General features: G+C 48.4%; 2 protein-coding genes across 8 annotated transcripts; both read left to right on the top strand.

The window, feature by feature from the left end:
- The first annotated feature begins 1,566 nt into the window (after nucleotides 1-1,566).
- LOC119254226 (alanine and glycine-rich protein-like) lies at nucleotides 1,567-2,142 on the top strand. Its single transcript, XM_037521344.1, has one exon. The coding sequence runs from the start codon at nucleotides 1,567-1,569 to the stop codon at nucleotides 2,140-2,142; it is 576 nt and encodes a 191-aa protein (XP_037377241.1).
- Nucleotides 1,804-23,679, top strand: ZDHHC5 (zinc finger DHHC-type palmitoyltransferase 5). 7 transcript variants are annotated; one of them, XM_037522223.1, is made up of 13 exons: nucleotides 2,098-2,138; nucleotides 4,079-4,270; nucleotides 5,104-6,275; nucleotides 13,650-13,771; nucleotides 16,527-16,684; nucleotides 17,435-17,607; nucleotides 17,766-17,868; nucleotides 18,450-18,541; nucleotides 18,935-19,067; nucleotides 19,998-20,121; nucleotides 20,556-20,668; nucleotides 21,089-21,948; nucleotides 22,353-23,679. In XM_037522223.1, the coding sequence occupies exons 3-13, from the start codon at nucleotides 6,172-6,174 to the stop codon at nucleotides 22,516-22,518; spliced, it is 2,148 nt and encodes a 715-aa protein (XP_037378120.1). In that variant the 5' UTR covers nucleotides 2,098-2,138; nucleotides 4,079-4,270; nucleotides 5,104-6,171; the 3' UTR covers nucleotides 22,519-23,679. The 7 variants fall into 7 exon arrangements, with proteins under 7 accessions (XP_037378122.1, XP_037378120.1, XP_054555172.1 ...); XM_037522222.2 differs by lacking the exon at nucleotides 2,098-2,138 and adding an exon at nucleotides 2,570-2,742; XM_037522225.1 differs by lacking the exons at nucleotides 2,098-2,138; nucleotides 4,079-4,270 and adding an exon at nucleotides 1,804-2,091.
- Nucleotides 23,680-24,787: the final 1,108 nt, after the last annotated feature.

Genomic DNA, 24,787 nt, shown 5'->3' with positions numbered 1-24,787 from the left:
AAAAGATGCCTGCTTTGTGAAATTTGTAAATGATGTCTTGAAATCCAAGAGAAATATACAACAGAATGAAATTTGATCTCTTTATTTATTTTTTAAGATTTATTTATTTATACAAGCACTGGGTACAGTCAAGCGCGGGAGGGTGAGAATTCACCAGAGCCAGAGCGGGGAACAGAACAGACAGACTGACAAGTACACTGCTGAGGGGAGCAGTGGGCGGCAGGAGAGGTCTGCGTGCCATGTGGGACCCAACCGGTGCTACACAGGCTGGGGGCAGCTTCGCAGCCCAGCGCTCAACAGCTGCGCCACCAGGGGAGGCCCAAGAACTGTTTTCAATGGGGCCTCCCTGGTGGTGCAGGGCTTAAGTTTCAGGGCACCAAGCTATGGCCAGCCACTGCAACATGAGTTCAATCCCTGCCAGGGAGCTGACCCACATATGGCGCAGCAGTCCTCTCTGTCACCCGCTGTTCCCCTCAGCAGTGTACTTCGGTAGATCCACCTGTTTGAGCCGTCTCTGGCGAATTCTCTCACTCCCTCACCTCTGGCCTAGAGTCCACCTCTTGTATGCATCCTGAAGGGAAAAAAAAAACAACTCTTGAGTGTTGCAATAAACGGTAGGTTGAAGTCCTTAGCAAGAAGTAACTTGAACCCAATATATACGCCACGTCAGGAAGGAACTAGATTAGATTAGATCCTAGAAACAAGCTTAGCCTTCGCCCTTTACCTTGTTACCCCTAAGTATCAGACCAGTTAATCCAGAGTAACAGTCGACACTAAGTCCAAGGACGCGGCAGGATTTAGAATCACACTTTCCTAGTGAGGAGCCTCGGCTGCAGACAAGTGGCTGGTGGAACACTTTTTGGGAAAGACTTACGTAACGGCCAGAGCTGCTGTCAGAAGAGAAGCGGCCTTGAGCTAAATGAGGAGAGAACAACTGGCCGCGTCCTGGGCGCACAGCTGTCCAGGGCTAATTAGGGCAAAGTGTGCTGCCGCGCTGGGCCAGGCCCGGCGCCCGCCAGGGCCGGGAGTTTCTAGAGAACCTTCCCGGTCCAGTGAGGGCGGTGGGCGCGCGGCCGGCGGCGCAGCGCGAAGGCGAGCAGCGGGGCCGCGGCCGCCCCCCGGCCTCCTCCCAGGGCGGCCCTCGGCCCTCGTCTCCCCTCCGGGGCGTCGCCCCACATTTGCCTCATCTCGTGGCCGAGCCCCCACGCGAGGGCCACAGCCCTGACCCCTCCGTCACCCCGAGAGCCGGCTCGCACCAGGAGACACCGCGGACCCAGCACTGCTCCCTCAAAACCGCTTTCAATAAAGTTTTAACTCTCCCAAAAAAGGGGGGGTGCGCTGGGGGGGGGGGTGCGCAGGGGGCCCTGTGGTGGCCGAGCGGCGGGCCCGGCGCAGGCGGCCCGCGGGCCTGTGTGGACCGCACCACAGTCCCCGGGAGGGGCCGGGGGGACCGGGGCGGGCGGCCGCTTGCTTTGGAGTATCTCCAGCGCCCACGTACAGTCAGTGTTCAACTCCCGGGGATTTCTGCTGGCGGCGGGCGGGAGCAAAGAGCCGCACGCCGGGCCCATGGCCACTCGGCCCGGCCGCCTCCCCCAGCGCCGGCCCCCGCGCACACCGCCGCGCCGCCCCTGCCCCTCCCCGCCGGGGCCCGACGGCCGTGCGCGCGCGCCCTCGTGTTCTCGCGTGCTTACGCGCGGCGCCCCTGCAGCCAATCAGGCCGCGAGGTCGCCGCGGTCGCCGGGGTTCGCGCGCACGCTCCGGAGCGCCGTGGGGGTGGGGCTGAGGGTGAATGGGCGAGTGAGCGGGGGCGGGCGCGGCTGCGCGAGCCGCATGAATGAGAGAAACGTGCCCCGCGTGAGACGTCGCGCGCGCCCGGGCCCGGGAGCCAATGGGAGCGCGGGGAGGGCTCGGGACCCGGCTCTGAGGGCAACGGCCGCGCGCCGGCGCGAGGACGAGCGTCGCCGGCGGGAGCGCGCGGAGCGGGGCGGGCGTGGAGCGTGCGGGGGCCGCGCGCTGCCTCTCAGAGGCCGGACGGCAGTGCCGGGAGGCGGCGGCGGCTACGGCGGCGGCGGCGACGGGGACCGCGCCGGGGTGAGGACCAGGGACGCCGGCCCCTGCGGAACCGGAAGTGCCGGCCGGTGAGGTGGGAGGGGAGCGTGACCTCTGGGGAAGGGGCCGCGGAGGGGAGGCGGCTGGAGGCCCCGTTCCTGGCCGGGCCGGGACAGCGGACTGCGGCGGCCCCGACCGCCCCGGAAACGGACGGCGAGCGGAGGCCGGGGATCCGCGGCCGCGGGGTCGGGGGGGGTTCGTGTCGGGCCGCCGGGTCCAGCTCGGGTCCCGGCCCCCCGCACCCGGGCCGGCCGCCGCCCCTTCCGCCCCCGGCCCTGCGCCCCCGGCCTCCGCCGGCGCCCGCGGAGGCCCCGCCGCGGCCGCGGACTCGGTCTGCGGGGTCCTGGCGCTCGCCGGCGCTGCCCCCCTCGGCCATCCTCCCGGCCGCGGCGCCGGGGTGGGCGCTGGGGGCTGCTCCCCGCGCCTCGCTGCCCTCCGAGCCCCGCGCGCCGCTCGGCTGGTACTTGTTTGGGCTCAAGCCTCTCGTGCTGCCCGTGCCCCCCGCCGCCCCCCGCCTTGGGCGTTCTGTACTTTTTACAAGTGTTTGCCAGTGTCTTACCTATAGGAATCTCTGGGACCGGGAGGTGGCGAGTGTTTGACCCTCTTGGCGGCGTGAAAACACTGATATGAGAAGTAAGAAAGTTGGGGACGGAGGGCAGGGTTAGAGGGAGGTGGTGAACTCCAGGCCATCTCTCTGCCCGGCGTTTTTCACTTCCTGGTTAATGCCATCTTGTCGAGGTGGATCTTGCGCTTGAGTCTTCTCCCTCTATCCCATTATTCCTCGGTACTGCGTCCAGTCCCTTCAGAACGCTCCCACTCTGCAGAAGCCCACCTAATGTCCACAGGAATGAGAGTGTCATGCTTTGTTGCTGTTTGGTATATATCGATAACAGCCATATTAAACTTGTGCTTCACTCTGCAGCTAGTGTGTTGTCATGTGGCTTATTCCGTGATAGCCTTCCTGGTGGTGTCTTCAGATTTATTGTTTTATTATTACACCACTTTTTTTCAACCAGAAGTCCTTGTGCTGTCAGTGCTGCTGCTCCTGTCCATGCAGTACTTTAAGGAGGCACTTATATTTGACCTTTATTAAAGCCGTCAATCCACATTTTTCTTATTGTTTACTTTACATGTACGTATTTCCATTCCATAGATTGTGCTGTCTATGTCACACATTCTTCACCACCTTTCTCACACAGGTGAGCCACGTTCACTGCAGTCTCACCCCTTCTCTCCATACCTTGTCCTTTTGCTAAGACTTGGTGCATCTTCATTATACCCAGTATGTTCTTAGATGTGCATGCCAGTCTCGAAGCATCTCGGATAGGATTTCTTTCGTTTCCCATATCATACTTCCCAAATTGCATGGCCTTTTATGACCCCCCCCCACTCCCCCGCATTACTCTGGCAGTATAGGCCCAGATGAGCTTTTTTCCTGTTGGAAAATATAAATTGAAATCATATATGGTGTCTAAATAATTCCCTAGGCTAGATAAAATATAAGTAGCGCAGTCTTCCATTAATTTTTCGGCTTTTGAGGGAAAAGTTTAATAGAACTGTCTACAAACCAAGAATTTACTTCTCGTTCTTAACAGTTACTTAGGCCTAAATACAGAAGGTAGGGCTTTGAGAACTGAGGGAAACTGAGGGTTGAATAATCAAAATTAGGGGCCAGTCTCTTTCTCTCTTTTTTTAAAAGGACTAGCAATTTCCTGTAATCTTGCTTTGGTGTTCACTCTAGTCTGTATTGTCTTTCGGCTCCCTAAAAGCAGGAACTGATGCATCTTGAAGGAAGGCTCTGTGCCTTCCCTGCCACAGGTAAAAAAGGAAGTGATAAATTCCAGGCACATTTGTATTTCACTACGTGGTATTTTAATTTCTGCGTTTGATCTTAAGGGAAATAGAGACCACCTGAGTGGGATCAAACTTATATTTTTAAATTCTAACAAGTAAAATTTTTGTTCTGCAGGTTCCAAATTGTCGTTGCTGGGCAGGTCGTGTAGGGGATAAGACAGAGGTAGAAAGGATTTGTGTTGGCAAAGGAGCAAGTGAACGCTTACATTCTGAACCTGACTGCTCATGTGATTCAGTGGAGTGGCCTCAGGCATTTTCTAGCCTTCAATTTTACAGAGTGGGATAAGGAACTGTGTCACCAGATAATGTGAGTTAAGTGCTTTGAGATCACTAGATGAAAAGCATCCTATAAAACCCAAAGTGCTAGTGTTATTTTGCTACTACCATCAACAGAAATAATTGTTACTCTTAATCATATTGGGGAAGGTGGGGCTCAGCAGGCTTCCTAATAGGCCCGAGTAGGAATAAAAACTGTTGAATTGGGAAGGCCCAGCCTTTGTGGTTGACTCACTTTCTTAAGAGGGCATCTTGCCTTTCAGCACAAGAACATCTCTCCCCCGGGGTCTTTCATGAGTTATTCCAAAGACCCAAAATTCAGCTTCTGCTTCTTTCGGGTTCTATGTAAAAAGCATAAAAGGATGGGAGAGAGGGGCACATACTCAGAAAGGAAATGAGATTTACTGTCCTAATTTTGAGGTTACTGTTTTCATTGTAGCAATAAATACTCTTGCTGTCCAAAGAGAAATCTCTTTTTAGGATTACCCTTCACTGCTGTGTTCTTTTTTGTTTCTAGATTTTGATAGTCTTGATATTTGTTACTGCCCGTTTGTTTCATACGAGATGGACCCACATCCCCACACCCGGCTCCTCGCCCTGACCCGAGCCAGTTCTTTGATGACCTTAGGCCAGTGAAGCCAGGATCTTCTCCTGAACAGCACTTAGAAGAGTAAAGGTTTCTAATCCACTGTCCTCCCAGTTCAGAGTCCTTTCCCCTGTACACATCAGTGAAGTAGAAAATAATTTTTCTTTCAAAAGGTACTTTTTAAACAGAGCAGCTTATGGGGTTTTAGCCTTGCTATTCTTAAGAACTACCCTGAAAGAATTTCTCTGATAAAGACAATTGTTTTTCTTTTTCTCCAGGTGAGGCACTGGAACCCAACTGAACTCTGCATCCAGGAACCCCAGGAGTGAAGATCAGAGACTTTGACTAACTTGGCAACAGGGAGCTCTTTGGAACTTTGCTTTCGTCCACAGTAACCTTTTAAAATTAACCCTCGAGTGGAATTGAGTTCTTTGTCATCTTTTGCTCATTGGGAAGAACATGGCTTCCGGGATGTTGTGTTTCCCTTTAGTTTTGCATGAACTTTGTAGGAAACGAAGCCCTTAAAGGGCTTGGGAAGAACAAGAAAAGGCTGAAGACAGATACGTTTGAACCCTGTTTCCCTTCCCTTTCAAAGAAAAGGATTAACAACAACCTTGTAACAGCTGCTGCCCAGCTTTAGCCACCGAGAGAAAAGAAATCAAATTAAGCCACCATTTTCAGACTGCAAGTCCTGAAGCCCAGGGGTGGAAGCAGTGGCATTGAGAAAACGACCTCACAGGGACAAGGACTGCAGTAAAAATAGCTTCTTTTTAAAGCTGGGAAGGGCCTCAGGTTCCTTTTTGGATGAAAATAGGCACACAGGACACACCTCTTTCAGGTGCAGCTCACGTTTTGTGGAAGTGTGGTAGGCCTGGAGGTCTTGTTTCCTCAGAAGGACTTTGCCTCGCCGGAAGTGCACTGCCCTGATCCTCTCCCCTTCTTCCTCTCAAAGACTCGGCTCCATCCATGAGCTATTCCTTGATCTGTCCGACGGTCCATGGTCTCCACCTGCAACTGTTTGCATGCATACAGTCTGCTGTTTGTCTCCGATTTCTAAACTATACCAGCTGTGTTTCTTAGTCTCCTTCTCTGCCTCCTTTTGGGGAGCTGGTTTTTCATCATTTGGAATCGCCTTTCCCCCTCCCATGTGCTTTCCTTCATTTGCGATCTTTTGACCTTTGGTTTTATTCGGGAGGGGGAAGGGTGACCACTTAAAATTTTCTGTTTCCTTGGTTGCCTTCTGTAGTTTTCTCTCCGTTGTTTCCCTCATCCCATTTTCTTGTCTGTTCTGCCGCTGTGTGGGCCTGGGCTATGCGGCAGGGCAGATCTCCCATCAGAGCTCCAACATGCCCGCAGAGTCTGGAAAGAGATTCAAACCCAGCAAGTATGTTCCGGTCTCAGCAGCTGCCATCTTCTTAGTGGGAGCCACGACGCTCTTCTTTGCCTTTACGTGAGTTTTTCCCCCCAGTGGTGGTATTTGGGGGCCACTCTTTTGAGTTTTGTTAGTTACTTGCAAAGCCAAGTGACTAGGAGTGCTTTACCTGTCTGATACAGGTAACTCCAAATCCCAGAGCCATGGTAAGAAAAGTGAGAAAAGCCTGTACTGTCAGCCTTACTATAAATTAGCTCCATCGAGCCTCACCTTCCTCGTCCCTCCCCGCCTTCCTTTGGCATCATAGATGTCTTTATATTTTCCTACCCTGCTCCAGCATTAGATGATCCTGAACTAGGAAGGAAGTGGGAGGAAACCACGAGAGGCTTGATGCAGCTTAAGCAATCAGTTTCATGAGAGAAAGGGAACTCGACTAGATTGAAGGTTTTTCAAATAATAATGCCTTTCCCCCAGAATGTCCGAAGCTTGGATTTGAAAATGTGGACGCTGAGAGCACTTGGGGGGATGGGGCGGAGTTCAGAATTCATTAGGAGGTAGGCCAATAAGACAGGTTTGACTTTTAGTGTCACTTAGATGGTTTTCTCTGTGCTCTAAGAACCAAAGCCTCGAGAATTAAAGACCACTGGGAAAGGGCAAGTTTGTTTCAGGAAGAAAGTCCTGGAAGACTCCCTTTACGGTAGTTCTTACTGAGGGACTAGCAGTGATTCTTCTGTTCTTGGTCCTTTTAGGGAAAGCGTTTGGTATTGAATGATTTCCCACTGAAGATATTCAGACTTTGTTCACCTGCTTGTTACTAGAAGGGACTTTTATTTATCCTCCCCCTTTTCTCCAGTACTTTAGCTCTTGAACAGCCTGGCAGGCATCTTTGCTGTTACCTGTTTATAAATTAGCGTATACAGGCTTCTGAGCCTTAAACTGTTGAGTCATGGAGTCAGTGTTCAAGTTGCAGCTGTTGGAATAATCAGAGCAGGCTAGATTTTCTGGGGAGTCCACTTTGCCATCGTTCAGGCTCAAACCTAATTGTAAGGTGCTGTTGAAAGCTATGTGAGGTTGCTGGGAAGAGGAAGATGAGGAATGAAGCAGGAATTGCAGCAGGGCTGTTACTATTATGGAGAGAAATACAGAACAGAGTTAAATCTGAGATAGGAGGGAAGGAAAACCCTGGAACTGAGCTTCAGATACCAAAAGGCAGTCTTCAATATAGGGATTAAGCCAGCAAAGTGACAGTGATGTTTTTCTGTTGAGTTTTTAAACAAGGAAAGAATGACTCCACTGTCATGTATGCGTATCATCCCACTTCTCACCTCCTTTCCTCCACTGAGAAGTCAGAGTCTTTGGCTTCTAGCTCTGCAGCCGGAGTGCGTCTGCTGAATACCTCGGGGATCTAGAACAGCCCTCCTTTCTCTATGACTTCTTCATAATCTTGTTCTTTTTATTTAAACTCAACACGTTCATTGTTTCGTCCTTCATGCATTCACCACCATTAAGGCGGAATGAGTCTTCAGTGTCAGGCTTGTTTTGGTTTCTGCTAGTTTGGCCAGTAAGTAGAATCACCATTTTGCCCAGGGACCTTTTATATTGATTCTTAGATTCCTTGCATGGCAGTAGTGGTGCTGCGTTGGGAGGCAAATGTACAGGATCAGTTTGACACCCTTAGACCTGCTCCTTGGGAAGGGTCTGTTTTCTTTAAAGAGGCAAAGCCTTCGGAAAAAGTAGGCAATCCAGGGGTTGACTAAGTGGTTCCTCCCTTTTAGCCCATCCGTTCTTGAGGTAGGACCGCAGAATCCTTGTTCTTAACTTGCTAATCTGGAACCACTGAAGTGCTTGGCTGGTTATACCAGTTTCCCCACGAGGAGTTGTCCTGACATAGGCATTTTCTAACTGATTGGTGAAACTATTTAACCTACTTTCCCATTCCCTGGTGCCAGAGAAATAGGGGCCGTCCTTACGCCATGGTATCTCAGCCCCAGGAAAAAAGAATTTTGGAGGACAGCATAGACTCAGTTTGGACTCATTGCCTCAAATCCAAAGTTAGAAGAGCCTTGGATGTCCTGGCAGTTTCATTATGGCCAATTTCTGGGCTCTCTTTGCATCGGTAGGCTGTCCTTGGCCACCATGTGGAAACTTAGACACCCCATTTCTTGTACCCCTATCACACTAGCTCTACATGCCTCTGAAATTCTCATCTCTTCCTATTCATTTAACCGTAGCAGATGTAGAGGAGATAGATGCTCCTCTTCAAGCATTTATCTAGGCTGAGATGCCACTGTTCTCCAAAGCTGTTCCCCTGCAGATTCTGCCCCTTTGGGGGTTCAATTCCTTGGAGAACCCCTGTTTAAAAACTGCAACCTAAAGAAAAGAATTCATGATTTCAAATAGACAAGAGAGAGGCTGTCTTTGAACCAGCTCCTATATGGGGCCTGAGTCTGTAACTATTCTGCCATCTGCCTGTTGTCTTTACTGGGCTACACTGTTCTTACATCAGTTTAAGCCCCAGGTGAGAATTACTTTGAGACCAGGAGGACTGGGAGTAGGAGGAAGAGTCCCTTTCAGCTGGCAGATATAATTAGTGGAGGCATGTAGGCTTCAGCTAATTAGGAACAGTTTACCCTTCATGTTTCTTTGTCAAGTAGGGAAAGCTCTGAGTAGAAATTTTCAGTTGTTTGATCATCAAAGAATGGTGACCTTCTTCAGCCCCAGAGAAGCTTGAATAGAACAGTTGAGGCCTCCTGTCTAGACCCCAATCCCTCTCAACCACGGAATTTGTCTTGTACTAAAATTAAGTGGGAGAGTTACTAGGAATCCTGTCTTTTTCCTTTTTACTCTTTGGGAAGGAAAGTGTCTGCTAAAGTAACATTCATTTAAGATACTGGGCCTGGATCCTTTCCTTTTTTTTTTTTTTTTTAATTTTTATATATTTCTTTTTTTTTTTTTTAAGATTTATTTATTTATACAAGCACTGGGTACAGTCAGAAGCACGGGAGGGTGAGAGAATTCACCAGAGCCAGAGCAGGGAGCAGAACAGGCAGAAGGACCGAAGTACACTGCTGAGGGGAGCAGTGGGCGGCAGGAGAGGTCTGTGCGCCATGTTGGACCCTCCTCCGGTGGCCGCTCCGTTTGTTATTAGCAAGGGGACAGAGCCAGGTAAGAGGAATAAACTCTGTTTGGGGGTCAGGAGACTGAATTTGGTAAAGTCTGCTAACCTTTGTAGGCCTTCTAGCTCCGTATAATGAGAAAATTGACCTAGAGCAATTTATATTAAGCAACATGACCCCCTTTTTTCAAATGAGATCTTGTGTGGAACCCCAGTATGTACAACCTGAGAGTAGGGCTGCTTTGGAGCAAGTGAGGCTGTTGTGTAAAGGCCCAGCCCCTCTTGGCCTCCTGGGGACCCTTGAGACCTTAGGGTTCTGCTTATGCCATTTGAAATCACTGGATTGTTTCCTCTAAAGTTCTCCTTGAGTGAGTTAAGTCAGCTAGTGTCTCATTTTGTCCCTTTGTAAAGTTGGTAGGGTTTCGGGCTTAAAATCTGCTGCAGGTGATCCCTTTAGGAAAAATAAAAGACAGCTTGTCCATAAATGGACATGATGGTCTTTCCCGTGTCCCATCCTTGATAGCCCTTCCTTCCTTTCAGTTGCTGCTTCTGGCCCCTATAGAGGTGGGCCACCTCCGTGACATTCCTCTTGTCCCTTTTTTCCACGACTGCAGAGGTGCTAGCACCTGTTTGAGTGGGAGCAACCTCATGACTTAGGGCATTAATTGAGCAATGGTTGTTCTTTTTCCTTCCCACATTGTTTTCTCATCCAGGAATAAGTACCCAGGTCCTATATTTGGTAATCAGCTGCTTGAAAATCTGGTTAATAGAGACTCCACAAATTTTGTGTTTTAAGAGAAACTAATCGAGAAGAGGAGAAGTTGTTTTCCTGTGGAATCTTGAGGAATCCCCCTCGGGAAGGAAGTGGGATATTCATTCCGGCCTTGTCTCATCAATAAGGAAACGAGTCACACACTCCAATTATGGCGAGGCATGGGCGGAATGCATGGGCCTGTTCTTCAGGAGCTTAGTGCCTATTTTACTCAGTGCCTGCTCTACGTGTCCTTGAATCTCCAGGACCTCAGATAGGGGAAGTGGAATTACGATGAGGGTGGAGCTGGAATGATAATTGACAATGATGGTGATAGTTAATAATGTTTCCTCCCTCCACCTTCTGTATCTTCTGTCTGGTGAATGCCTAGTGTTAAACTAGCTGGCTTAAGAATTCCAGGTTCTTTTCAGACACTGTCTTCATTCTCTTATTAGGTAGCTGAAGTAACAGGCTTGGAGGTTTTCCTGTGGATTACCTAACACTATGTAGCAAAGCATTGATCAAGACAAGATTAAAATTCAAAGCTTCTTGACTCCTACTTTGTTTTTCTTTTTCTTTTCTTACGTACTTCGTTTTTCTTACCAGGAACTTAGCCATTCTTTGTAAGAGAAAGTGTTAGGGAGGGTCAATAAAGAGATTTGTGGATTTTGAAACCTCTTCTGCCAATTTTGTTAGGTCTTGAAAACAGGAGCGCTGAATGGATGGCGGAAGAACCTGTTCTTCCTGGGATGCTAGAGGCTGGGAGTCTCATCAGTGAGTCAGCCAGCCTTCTGGGCTACAGCCACTCCCTTCGCTCCTGGAGCTCTGTGATTATTTGCCATCGGCCTAGAACGAGCCTCAACAACTCCTCTACTCAGCTCAGGCCTCGTCTCCTTCCATCAAAGGCAACAGATTCAGACAGGCCACTCGGGGTGGTCACCTAGGGATCTGGCAGAGTTCTCTAGCAACGGCAAGCCGCTCCTCCAGCCAAGTGGAATATGGGCTATGACAGGACCGGGTTCTGCTCACACACGCCTCTCCTTGGTGGGGTGTTCGTGCAACTAAAGTGCTCCAGTTGGGTACAACTGGTCTTTGATTTGAGTCTAGGAGGAAACACTGCCCGTAAAGCGGAGTTACTTTCACCATTTCTAGATAGTGCCACTGTGAGAACACTTTATTTTTGCAACAGAAAGGGGAACTCAGTTCCAGGATTACACACTTTAGCTGGGATAGGTTATAGGGGTAAAGGTCCTCATTCCAGTCGTAGGTGGCTGGCAGGAGACCCAAGAAATTGGGGGATTTGCTTTGTCTGGCATTGCAGAGACAGAAGAAAGAATGAGGTCAGAAAGATTGACATCTGGGCCTGTGAGGGGGCTGGTGTCTCATTCTCAACCGCCTTAGTTCTCCTGGGAGATGGAGGTACCCCCTTTTTTTTTTCTTTTCCCAGAAGCTTTGGAGGCAACAGTGGCCAATTCTAGGAATGAGACTTTTAAATCATGGGCACCTCAGTGTTCTAAGGATTTGATTTCTTTTTTCCCTTCTAATTATCTTCCCAGGCTGTAGGAGTCTAGTGAGTCACCCTTTCTCCTCTTCCCCAGGCGGAAATTGAAGCGACAGCTAAGCACTAGGGAGGGGCTCTGACCTGGATGACTGGTTTTCAGTTTCTCTCTCCCTGAGGAGCCTGGGAGGTCAGGCTTTGGGTGGGCCTGTGTAAGGATCCTTCCTTCTTGCTCATATTCCGCCCCAAACCCTGCTAAGGTGTGCGGACACCTTCTCTGAACCAATGAACCCCCAAAGGAGGAGACTTCCTAGAGTCTGATGAGAGAATAAAACTAGAACTACGATGGAAGGTGTGTTTTGCTCTTGAAATCAGAGCTGTCACTCTGGCGTCATATTTTGTCTCCCAGTTATTTGCTCATCAAGAGAAGGGAAGGGTTAATTGATATTTACTATGTAAAAAGCCTAGCACACAATATTTACTTAAAATTTTTTTAATGAATGACTAAGTGGAATTTAAATAGATAGATGATGGTGGTAAAGGCTCGTGAAGTGCTGTGACAGGTTTCTTATCATTAGTTTGTATCTCATTAATGACTTCTGAATGTCCTGAATCACTGTTCACGGCTGTGCTTTTTGTTTTCATGAGATAGATCACCTCTCTCAACAGAATCCAGGACTGCTATGGATTACTTCTCCAGACTCATTGCTGTCTTGTTTTCCTGGCCTGTTCTTCTTTCCTTCAATGAACTCTCCTTTCCTTCTGGACTGGTCTAGATAAGGGGGACCAGGACAGATGCTGTCCTAATTCTGGAGATTAAATTCGCAGCCACAAAGCAGATTAGGGCATTTAGCCACTGTCTTGTAATGGGAAGTTCTTCCTGAGCTGAGGCAGGAAAGAGGGCATTTGCTTAACTACTGACAAAGCAAGCAAGCACATCAGATGTTTTCCTGAAACTTCCAGCTCCCAGGAAATCGTCAGAAAAAAAAAAAGAGCTCTTGAAACATTCCTATTTGGCTTCCCTAGACTCTTACCCTGAAAGAAATGATGGTTTTCTTTCTTTCTTTGCACCAAAGAAAAGCTGCTTGGAGCATCTCTCTTAATTTGGACCCTGTGGAGTACTGGATATGTTTGGCCAGTTATGTTTCCCTACAAGATGTAGGGCTACTTTGCTCTCATGTCTTTTTTTCTTTTTCTTTTTTTTTTTTTAAAGATTTATTTATGCATACAAGAAGTGGGGTACAGGCCAGAGGTGGGGGGAGAGACAGAGTGGGCAGCAGAACAGGCAGATGCACTGAAATACACTGCTGAGGGGAGTAGCGGGCAAGACAGGAGAGATCTACTGCGCCGTGTGGGTTGCTCCCTGGCCAGGGATTGAACTCGTGTTGCAGTGGCTGCAGATAGCTTCATAGTGCTGTGTCCTTCATAGTGCTTGCGCCACCAGGGAGGCCCTGATATCTTTTTCCTCTCTCACTTTACGGCTTCACAGACCTTGAGGGATCTAATTCTGTGTCTTGATGTCCATCCTTATCTGCCTCTTAGGCTTCACCCCCAACCCCCATCTTGAGAAATAGCCTCTAGTTAAGATTCTCGGGGACATCTGACACAGTGAAGAAACTTGAGGCATCTGTGAGTGGGTCAAAGTTAGCTGGGAAGAGGGAAGGCGGAGCCAGAGAGGCAGGTGGTATGCCATGCCCTGGGCTGATGTGCAGGTCAGTGGGGCATGGCTGGGATCCAGAGGCGGGAAAGTAGCTGGTGTCAGCTACATCCTCTATCCTGCGCTCTTGTGAGAGGTTAAACAGGAGAGAAGGACAGATTCTAAGACATGTAGAAAGAGCTATGGAGGAAGAACACTGATCTTAGTGCAAGGGGTTATGGTAGCAGAGATTCTGAGTCCTGTACCTTAATCTAAAATGAAAAATTCCAGGGACTAGACCTGCTCCTTCAGAAGGGTAAACAATAATTGGAGAAAGGAAAGGGGACCTGCACAAGATTTATATGTAGGTATAGCTACTGAATCTTTGCAGGTTTTTATATGCTCACTGTCCAAGTTGCTAACAGCAGCCCCTCATTGTCTTATCTGTGCAGCTGTCCAGGACTAAGCCTCTGTGTGTCACCTGCAGTGCCCATCTACAATGCAATTGTTTTCCTCTTTGTGCTGGCCAACTTCAGCATGGCCACCTTCATGGATCCTGGGATTTTCCCTCGAGGTAAGATTTCTGTCATCTTTCTTGAAAACTCCTTACTACAAATTGAAAACAATTTGTGGGTATACACACTTGGTCCTGGGCCTAGGTGTGCTAGAGTCTTGGGGTACTTTTATAGTGTAATGATGAAAAGCAGTCAGGGTCTTCAGGAATATAGGCCATAACTTCTGGCCATGTGATTCATATGGGGTCTTCTCTTTGATTTTCACTCATTAAGCAGAAATTTGAGCACAAGATTTGAGCATCATCGCTAGATGCGTTAACAGCATGAGTGAGGTAGGCAGTTGTAACAGTGAGATATAGACTGTAAGGGAATCATGACAGAGTTCTATGAGGACATAGTAAAGGATATACTTACATCTACCCAGGGAGGTGCTGCTAAATGAAGGTGTGAAAAAGTTCACCAAGTAGGGGGTGGGTAGAAGGGAAGGGCATGCAAGGTAGATGAAGCAGCATATACAGAAGCCTATGTGTGAAGTGCTGAGCTCAGTGGGGTGGGAGGTCGAGTGCGTGGTGGGACCAGACGGGACAGGAGAAAAACCCAGAGCCAAACTTGTGAAATATTTTATATGTTAAGTAGATTATAATTCTGCCTTTAGATAGGAAGGGGTCTTTTCACAGCTTTTAAGAATGTACAGATATCTTTGGCGGGGGGTAGGAGGTGAGGGTCTATTCAATAATTCAAACCAGAGAAGAACTTAAATGCAAGATTGGGATTTAAAGATATTTCAGAAGTAGATGCAACAGAATTTTTCATGAACAGTTGCTTATTAGGGGATAGTGAGAGGGTAAAGATACTGTTTGTGATCGTTCCAAAGTTCCTAAGAATACTGATTTTTAGAAACCAGGATATGCATAAATGAATGTTGAACAGATTTGGAGGGAAGACAGCATCTTAGATGTGTTGAATTTGAAATACTTGTGGATCATCCCATTGGACGGTGACCCACCGGTCGTTGAGTAATCAGACTCAAAGAACTTGATCTCACTCAGAGTCTTAGAGAGAGTAGAAAGAGATTAGGAAAGAGCCAAGTTCAGACATGACCAGCATTGACACTTTAAAATGAGCAGAGAGGAAGGAGCCATTGAACCTGGATTGAATAAGAAAGATAAGTAGTAGGAGAAACTGGACAGAGTGGGAACTGGACAGAGTGGGGCATTTCATAGTATCTGGGCAGTATGAGAAATTAGGTCCACTAGTAAACTTAGAATTGCTTATTTGTTTTTGGAAACTAAGAATTGGTGATCTTAAGAAGAGAGTTTTTTTTTTTTTTTTAAAGATTTATTTATTTATACATACAAGAACTGGGGTATAGGCCAGAGGTGTGGGGGGTGAGAGGATTCACCAGAGACAGAGTGGGGAGCAGAAAAGGCAGATGCACTAAAATACACTGCTGAGGGGAGCAGCAAGTGAGTCAGGAGAGGTCTGCTGCGCCATGTGGGTAACTCCTTGGCTGGAGATCGAACTGGTGCTGCAGTGGCTGGTGATAGCTTCATAGTTCTGAGACTTAACCCCTTGTGCCACCAAAGAGGCCCGTTTCCTCCTTTTTAAAATAGGAGTAATAAAAATAATATTTTCCACCAAGAATGACTGTAAAGAGTGAGTGAGTTGGTGTATGAAGAGCCCACAGAGCTGCATCCCGGTCCCTGTGACCTGTCCTCCATGACCGGCAGGTCTGAGGTGGGCAGGGGCTCTGGATTGCCTTTGGGGTCTTCCCAACCCGGAAGTGTCAGTTCTGCACGTTGCTATTATGAACGGGACCAGGCAACCCGGGAAGGGTGTTCAAGTTAAGAGACTGTCTTGAGCCAAAAAACAGTATTGAAATACATATAGTGGATTAATAGCATAGGGAACATGCTTTTGGGCAAGGGGTTTATATATGGAAAAGATGTTAATTCTTTTGGCTTCAATCATGTACTTGTGGCTATTCAGCTGTTATGCAAACTCGTTATATATGTGCTTTGGTATGTGAATAAACCACGACTATCAGAGCCACCTCTTTTTTTTTTAAAGATTTATTTATTTATTTATACAAGCACTGGGTACAGTCAGAAGGGCGGGAGGGTGAGAGAATTCACCAGAGCCAGAGCGGGGAGCAGAACAGGCAGAAGGACCGAAGTACACTGCTGAGGGGAGCAGCGGGTGCCAGGAGAGGTCTGTGCGCCATGTGGGACCCTCACCGGCGGCCGGGGATTGAACCGGCGCTGCAGAGGCTGCTGGCAGCTTTGCAACCCAGTGCTCAACCGCTGCCCCACTGGGGAGGCCCCTAAGTCACCTCTTGACGCTTAGTCTCTTGAACCTCATTTGCCCATAGAGAAGAAATTATTTCATTCATTCCCATAGTGTTGTGTAGAGAGCCATCTCAGTTTTAGTTCCGAGACTGCATTGTGCCTAATGCAGTCTGGCATAAACATTTTTATTTATTTATTTATTTATTTTTAAAATTTTTTTTTTTTTTTTTTTGGAAAAAGATTTATTTATTTATACAAGCACTGGGTACAGTCAGAAGCGTGGGGAGGGTGAGAGAATTCACCAGAGCCAGAGCAGAGAGCAGAACAGGCAGAAGGATCAAAGTACACTGCTGAGGGGAGCAGCGGACAGCAGGAGAGGTCTGCACGCCATGTGGGACCCTCCCCAGTAGCCGGGGATCGAACCAGCGCTGCAGACGCTGCAGGCAGCTTCGCAACCCAGCGCTCAACCGCTGCGCCACCGGGAGGCCCCATAAACATTTTTAAATTGTTTTCTTCCCCTCCACAGCCGAAGAGGATGAAGACAAGGAAGATGACTTCCGAGCTCCCCTATACAAAACGGTGGAGATCAAGGGCATACAGGTGCGCATGAAATGGTGTGCCACCTGCCGCTTCTACCGCCCTCCACGATGTTCCCACTGCAGTGTCTGTGACAATTGTGTGGAGGTAAGAACCCGAGTGGGATAGACTCGATGTGCCTTTCCATGGACTAAGACTTGCATCCTGTGGATTCTTGGCCTTGGGTGAAGCAGAGTTCTGGTTCGCTGCCTGGGTTTGTGTTCTAGCTCTTACAGAAGGTGTCAGCATCAATGTACACATGCGGGGTAGAGCAGAAATAGTCTTAACGGGAGGGGTCCATGTGGGCATAGGCTCTCCTGCCACCACGACCTATGGCTCCAGCCTTCCATGCCTTGGCTCGTGGCCTTGGTTTTCTGTCCTGCCTTTGTGTTACCTCGTTTTCACTACATCTCACTGTTGCATTCAGATTGTACCATTATATTTCTCTTCCTGACTGTTCTTTTGTATCCCTTGTCTTTTTAACCTTTTCCCCCCAATCCCTTTTTATATAGCTTATAAACAATTGCCTGCCAGAGTTTCTTTCCAAACCTCTTTTCTCATGAATCTTGATATTTTTGTAAAGCCTCTGATAATTGTCCCTTTCAGAGTTTCTTGGTCACACAGGATAAACTTTGATAGGTGGCCATGGCCTTTGACCAACCTTTGGAAGATCTTCCTTACAGATTGACAGAGCAAGATAAGTGTGTGGCCAATTTTCAATTTTGTAACTAAACAACAAACAGGATAACTGATCACGACTAAAGGATCTTAGGTTCTGCTGTTTGTTTCTCTTCTTGACAGAAGTGATCTAACGCTGTGTCCACGGATGCCTCTCAGTGTGTCTCTTTTTGCCCCTAGGAATTTGATCATCACTGCCCCTGGGTGAACAACTGTATTGGTCGCCGGAACTACCGTTATTTCTTCCTCTTCCTCCTTTCCCTGACAGCGCACATTATGGGTGTGTTTGGCTTTGGCCTCCTTTATGTGCTCTACCCCGTGGAGGAACTCTCAGGTGTGCGCACGGCTGTCACGTATCCTTCAAGGCCTGTGGGTTGCAGGATCGGGGGGAGGGCGTGGAACGCAGGAAGTTGAGTCTTTTGGTAGTGAGGGCCAAAAGGAAGATGACAACTGTGTGGGCTGGGGAAATTGAGATCATGTTGCTCTGTTTTCCTTGACTGTTTGGCTTCAGAATGGCAGTGATGTGTGTGGCTGGCTTATTCTTCATACCTGTAGCTGGGCTCACGGGATTTCACGTGGTGCTGGTGGCTAGGGGACGCACAACCAACGAACAGGTATGAGGAGCTCCTGAAGAACAGGCACGTCTCTTAGCCTGCTGATTAGTAGATAACTGTGTTTCCGCAGATACTTGGTTAATACCTTTTTGATGCTGTTGTCCGAGTTCCTCCTGTAAGCATGAGAATAGAATCCATTCGTAACTAAGTGTATACTGGACAGTTTAGACTCGGAGCATGTAGTAAATGACCTGGGCTGTCCCTCAAGTAGCTTACAGTGCTATTTAAAGGAGAAGTATTTTCATGGACGTAGTAATAGCTGACTTGCTTACTTTTGCTCTTATGTATGTTATCTTAGACTTCAGTATGCAGAGAGCTTTTTATCCCCATTTTACATGAGGCAGTTGCTGTTTTGGGTCAGATGGCTACCCTGAGTAGACCTAGGATTTGAATGAATGACCTTGACTCTATGTAGAATTTTCATCCTTAATAATCACAACTATAAGCTTCTTGATGGTAAGATTGTTTTATTCACTTTTGTATCCCCCAGATAGTGGGGGTGCTTGATAATTTGCTGATTTGTGTTTTGGAAGTCAAGTGCCTGTTGTCTGACTGATCTGGTCCTGTTTTCCTCCCTCTAGGTTACTGGTAAATTCCGGGGAGGTGTGAACCCTTTCACCAATGGCTGCTGTAACAATGTCAGCCGTGTACTCTGCAGCTCCCCTGCACCCAGGTACATCTGCCACTTTGGTTTTGTGTTCAACCTTGATCAAAACTTTTGTCCTCTTTTGTTCTGTTAGAGAGGTGGTCTGGCAGGAGACTGCCTTGTGGGAAGGGTGCTCTTAAGTTGGGAAGTGGCTGCAAGGGGCCCTCTGATTCCTGCTGGTGTTCTTCTGGTGTCACAGTTATTTTCCTTTGAGAGCTGAGCCTGAAGCAGGTGTCTGCCAGAGGGCTAGTGTCGCTGCTGTTCTTCAGCAGTGACAGAAATCAGTTCCGTGTTTCCTTTTCACTGGCCTGGTTTAACTGTCTTGTATTTGTAAAAATACTTTCTGCAGAGTAGGCAAACAGTAGGTATTTTTGAATGAATGAACAAATGAATGAAGACCCTCTTACTCTTGACATGCAGGTATCTGGGGAGACCAAAGAAAGAGAAGACAATTGTAATCAGACCTCCCTTCCTTCGACCAGACGTGTCAGATGGACAGATAACTGTGAAGATCATGGACAATGGCATCCAAGGAGAGTTGAGGAGAACAAAGGTGAGGAATTCAGGGAAGTAAAGGTGACTTAGGGAATCTCACCCATGACACAGATGCAGATTTGCTTTTAGTTTATATCTCCTGCAGTATTTATCATGTGTTGACACAGATTGTCTTTTTCTGTTCGATTGCAAGTTCATTCACAGAAATGGAGTCTGTTCATTTCCAGTCGTCATAGGGCTTAACGTAGTAGCTTAACAAGTGGTTGTTGGTGGAAGTGAACAAATAATTGACAGAAATAAATCCTCGTTGGAAACTTTTAAAATTTATCTATGCATACAAGAGCTGGGGTACAGGCCAGAGGTGCGGGAGATGAGAGGATTCACCAGAGACAGAGAGGGGAACAGAACAGGCAGACTGACTGAAGTACATTGCTGAGGGGAGGAGCAGGAGAGACAGGAGAGGTCTGCTGCTCCATGTGTGTCAGCTCCCTGGCTGGCTGGGGGCTGCGGATAGCTTTCCAGTGCTATGCTTAATCCCTTGTGCCACCAGGGAGGCCCAGAAACTTTCTTTATTCAATACCATCACCAAACTGACTCTTCCCTTGTCCAGTCCCAGTTTAGAGATATGTAATTGACTCCCTAACACACTTTTTATACCAGTTTAACACTTTTTTAAAAAAGATTTACTTTATTTATGCTTACAAGAACGGGGATATAGGCCAGATGTGCGTGGGGCGGGGCGGGGCACTGCAGTGAGAGGATTCACCAGAGTGGGGAACAGAACAGGCAGATCTACTGAATATACTGCTGAGGGGAGCAGCAGGCAAAACAGGAGAGGTCTGCGCCATGTGGGTTAGCTCCCTGGCTGAAGTTGAACTCAGGCCGCAGTGGCTGGCGATAACTGAGACTTTAACCCCAGCACCACCAGGGAGGCCCCCCCGTTTAACACTTTTGAGTTGCCCTAATGCTCAAACTCTGACTTTCCCAGTCTAAGGGAAGCCTGGAGATAACAGAAAGCCAGTCTGCAGATGCTGAACCTCCACCTCCTCCTAAGCCGGACCTGAGCCGTTACACAGGGCTACGAACACACCTCGGCCTGGCTACTAATGAGGGTAAGGCAGAGGCAAGAGTGAGGTTGTGTGTGTGCTGTAGGGAAGGCAGGCAGGGGCTGGATGATACTTGTGTTGTTGTTCCTGAAGACACTCAACAGGTGGGACATGAGAGGACCACTTAGGACAGCCAGGATAAAGGGGATGCTACTAGTTAGTGGCAGTAGCATAAATGGGGGGAGAGGGGAACTCTTAGCTTCTAGACAGACCAGAGAACATCCCTAAAACCTGGGTGGTGCATTCTCACTCTTGAGTTCTGCACAGGCTGGTGTGAGTCTTTGGTCTGATTTCAGCAAAATCATTTTCCTGGCACTTTGCTTTTGTTAGGTGTATCTATTCTGTATTTTGCTAGGTCTGTCTGTCTGTATTTTAAGAAAACTAGACAGGTTAAGAGAACAGCCTGTAAAGTGGTGCCTCCTGGGCATTTTTTCCTGCAGACAGCAGCCTCTTGGGCAAGGACAGCCCTCCCACACCTACCATGTACAAGTACCGGCCGGGCTACAGTAGCAGCAGCACATCAGCAGCCATGCCTCATTCTTCCAGCGCCAAGGTACTGAGTGTTCTTGTGAGAAGTAGGGTCATAACATAAGCCAACTGGGAGAAGGGAAAGAAAAGGCAGAGGGAAGAGAAACCCCAAACCATTTCCCTAATTGTTGGCATTTGGTGTGACTAAATTTCCTTGATATCAAAGAGGGAACGGTGTAGCATAACAGACAGAAGTACCAGGTACAATACAAGATCTGAGTTCAAATCCCTGTGGTGCCATCAGTCAAGTTACTTAACTCTCTTAGTCTCATTTTCGGCATCTTAAAATCAGATACTTGTTACAACTCATAGATCTGTTTTACGGCTTAAACGGGACATAATGCGTGTGAAAATTCTAATTTGATCAACTCTCCTTGGATTCTGGGGCCTAGAATCTGTCACAAGAGGAGTAGTGCTAAGAACCTGTTTTATTTTTTCCCCTCAGTTGAGTCGAGGGGACAGCTTGAAGGAGCCGACTTCAATTGCAGAGAGCAGCCGCCATCCCAGCTACCGCTCAGAGCCCAGCCTGGAGCCCGAGAGCTTCCGATCTCCCACCTTTGGCAAAAGCTTTCACTTCGATCCACTATCCAGTGGCTCACGCTCCTCCAGCCTCAAGTCAGCCCAGGGCACGGGCTTTGAGTTGGGGCAATTGCAGTCCATTCGTTCAGAGGGCACCACCTCCACCTCTTATAAGAGCCTGGCCAACCAGACACGCAATGGAAGCCTCTCTTACGACAGCCTGCTCACTCCTTCAGACAGCCCTGATTTTGAGTCAGTGCAGGCAGGGCCTGAGCCAGACCCACCTTTAGGCTACACCTCTCCCTTCCTGTCAGCCCGGCTAGCCCAGCAACGGGAAGCCGAGAGGCACCCGCGTTTGGTGCCAACCGGCCCAGCACACCGAGAGCCCTCACCAGTTCGGTACGACAATCTGTCGCGCCATATTGTGGCCTCCCTCCAGGAACGAGAGAAGCTGCTACGCCAGTCACCCCCACTCCCTGGCCGAGAGGAAGAACCAGGCTTGGGGGACTCGGGCATTCAGTCAACACCAGGCTCAGGCCATGCCCCTCGTACTAGTTCCTCCTCAGATGATTCGAAGAGATCACCCTTGGGCAAGACTCCACTGGGACGCCCAACTGTCCCCCGCTTTGGCAAGCCAGATGGGCTAAGGAGCCGGGCACTAGGGTCCCCTGAAGCAGGCTCAACTGCCCCATACCTGGGCCGATCTATGTCTTACAGCAGCCAAAAAGCTCCACCTGGTGTCTCTGAGATGGAGGAAGTGGCCTTGCAGCCGTTACTGACACCCAAGTAAGTATGAGTCCACACTGGCCCGTGAGTGGACAAGTAAGGCATCAGGCCTTCCTTGTACATCGTAGGGCAGGGGGCCCAGGTGCATCCTGCTTTGGGAGAGCTCTTCCTTCCCACTCTCACAGCAGCTGCTCTCATGGTCGTTCCTTTTAAGAGACAAGAGTAGTATTTTTTTCTTAACCTATCTTTTACAAATGATTTGCCCGAGAGTAGTTAAATAAGATCATTGCTCTTAAGAGAAGGAATAAATAATAGGGTAGAGAGGGAGCAGGCTTGTTTTAAATAGGGCAAGAGAACAAAAAATGGGTAAGAAAGTATGCGTGTCAAGAAAGAACTGTTTTTTTTTTCTTTCAAGCGATCCTTTTTGTGTGGAGCTTCTGACACCTCTTTTCTTCTTTTCCCAGAGATGAAGTGCAGCTCAAGACCGCCTACAGCAAATCCAATGGGCAGCCCAAGAGTATAGGCTCCGCCTCCCCCAGCCCAGGCCAGCCACCTCTTAGTAGCCCCACAAGGGGAGGGGTCAAGAAGGTGTCAGGGGTGGGTGGTACCACCTATGAGATTTCTGTGTGAGCCTTGCGGGACACCTCCCTCCCCCACGCCTCTATGCCTACACCAAAGGGCCCCAGGTGGCCACCTTCCTTTCCTCAAGGGGCTCCCCTCCCCTGCATGGACATTTTTTTAAACCACCAATTCCAAGAGGATGAGGAGCGTTTATAAAATGCAGCGGGGTTGGGGAGTCGGAGAGTTGGGGCCCTGAGACTGGGGTAGCAACCCCCTTCACCTTTTAAGACCTTCCCTCCCTTAACCCCTGGACCAGACTCAGTGGACATTTGTGCAATTGCTCGCCCTGGAGGGAACCAGATCATTTTTAAACCAGAAATAATTTTTTTTATTATTGTTACGGATTCTATTTTTTTCCTCTTCTGCGTTACCAGGTGTGTGTGTACATATATATATATATTATAAATATCAAAGAAATTATATATCTATCCTGGGATGGGAAAATGAGGGAGGGATCTATGTAAGGAGGGGCTCTTACTCTTCCCATTCCTCAGACCAGCAGGAAAAAAAGGGGAGGCATCAAGTCTTTTCTTCCCCATGGTTCCCTCTTACGTCCCAGTTACCAACTAAGGAAATAGCACCCCCTGTTGTTGGTGCTAAGTGATCAGGAAAGAAATTCGGGGAGAGGTGAGTCTGGGGTCTTGGTCAGAAGAGGAAAGGACCTGGAGAGGGGAATTCATTTTCTAGGCTCACTGGCACTTAATTTCCCCAGGAGGGGCGTCGCAGCCTCATGACTTTAATGGTGGGGGAGGGGGGAGGATCTGGAAAAAAGCCTGGCCTAGCTCCAGAAACAATATTGGATAATCCTCCCGTTTCGGGGAGAGGGATCAGGGTGGGCTTCTCCAATAAGCTCTGCAAAGCCTTTCCCCACACTTCACACAGTTAACATTCTTTTTAAATCAAGGCCAGGAGAGAAGACTCCAAAAAGCAATATTTTTCATCACATGCCAAAAACGGGATAGAGAGAAGGAGTGGCAGGCCTAGGCCCTCCGATTGTCCCTTGGGGGTTACCCCTCCGCCCACCTCAGTATGGTGCTGGGTAGAGGGGATACCTGGGTTCTAACCTCTAAACAGGGGAGACCCCAGCCTCTAGGCAGAGGCCCTTTTATTTTTTATTCTGATTAGCCATTTTAAACCGACAAGGAATAAAAAAATCCTGATCTAACCAGCTCCCCCTGACTGGTGTGGTTTTGTCTGGCTTAGGCAGGGTGAGTGATCACTAAGAACATAACCCACTTCTGGGCCTGGCCCACATTGAGGCTGACTGCAGCGAAAGGAAGTTGCCATTTAAGACAACAGATTCTGGTTTGTTTCCACGGTTGATGGAAAGAGCCCTGAAAAAGATACCTTGCAATCATCAAAGCTGCTTCTCACCCCAAGCTTAGAGGACTTGCAACTGCGCCACCATTGTGCCTTAGCACTGAATTCTCTCTGGAAAGGAAGGCTCATTTTGGACGGACAGTGGATGATGGAAGGGAAGCCTGTTGCAGCAGACGACACGGGGTGTGGCTCAACAAATAGCTTGTGTTGTCTCTTCTGTTTGTCAGAAGTCAGTTCCCTTACTTTAGTAGGCATCCTCAGACACGCCACCCCAGGAAACTGGCCAGAACCCTTTACTTTTACTGCCCGTAACTCACGTGTATAAACTCTTGCTTTGAAACTCTCCATGAAGACTGACTGAATGGTTTCCCTTCTGCTGATGCGGGAACAGCCTTGGCTCACTGCAAGACTTTAACTGTTCCATGTCAGATTTAGCTGAGGTTACATCAGCTTGGGTTTCCCCCTAGATGTTCAGTTACCGGGACTGCTGCAAAGATTGAAGGAATTTATTTTACATTTTGCTAGTTTAGGCCGCCTTACTTGAGAAGCTTAGAAATATTTTCACATCGATGATATTACATTGTCTTACTGAGGAAGGAGGCCAAAAATTCTTTAAAAAAAATCATTTACCTTTGCTTACCAGAGGTTTATTTAAAAACATTATAGGCTTGACCACAAATTAACTTCATTGAAATATACCGGTGACTGTGGGCACGTTTCAGCTGGCTATTCTGGTTCAACACAAAATCAACCTAGAACAGAGTTGAGCCCAGACTGGATCAGTTCTTCAGGTGGACCCTGAAAGTCATCCAGGCACTTGGTTCTCCACCTCATGGGCAGAGCATTCTAACATCATGTGTCTGAGGTGGAAAGGTATTAATTAGGGAGCTCTGCCTCACTGTTGGACCATCTCACCTTGGTTGTATCCCTGCCTGCTAATAAGAAAATGTAACAACCC

Source organism: Talpa occidentalis, unplaced genomic scaffold (assembly GCF_014898055.3).
Source record: "Talpa occidentalis isolate TD23 unplaced genomic scaffold, MPIMG_talOcc4v2.1 talOcc4.3, whole genome shotgun sequence".
Lineage (NCBI taxonomy): Eukaryota > Metazoa > Chordata > Mammalia > Eulipotyphla > Talpidae > Talpa > Talpa occidentalis.
The sequence above is the reverse complement of the archived record's forward strand: the minus strand, read 5'-3'. Positions and strand labels throughout refer to the sequence as shown.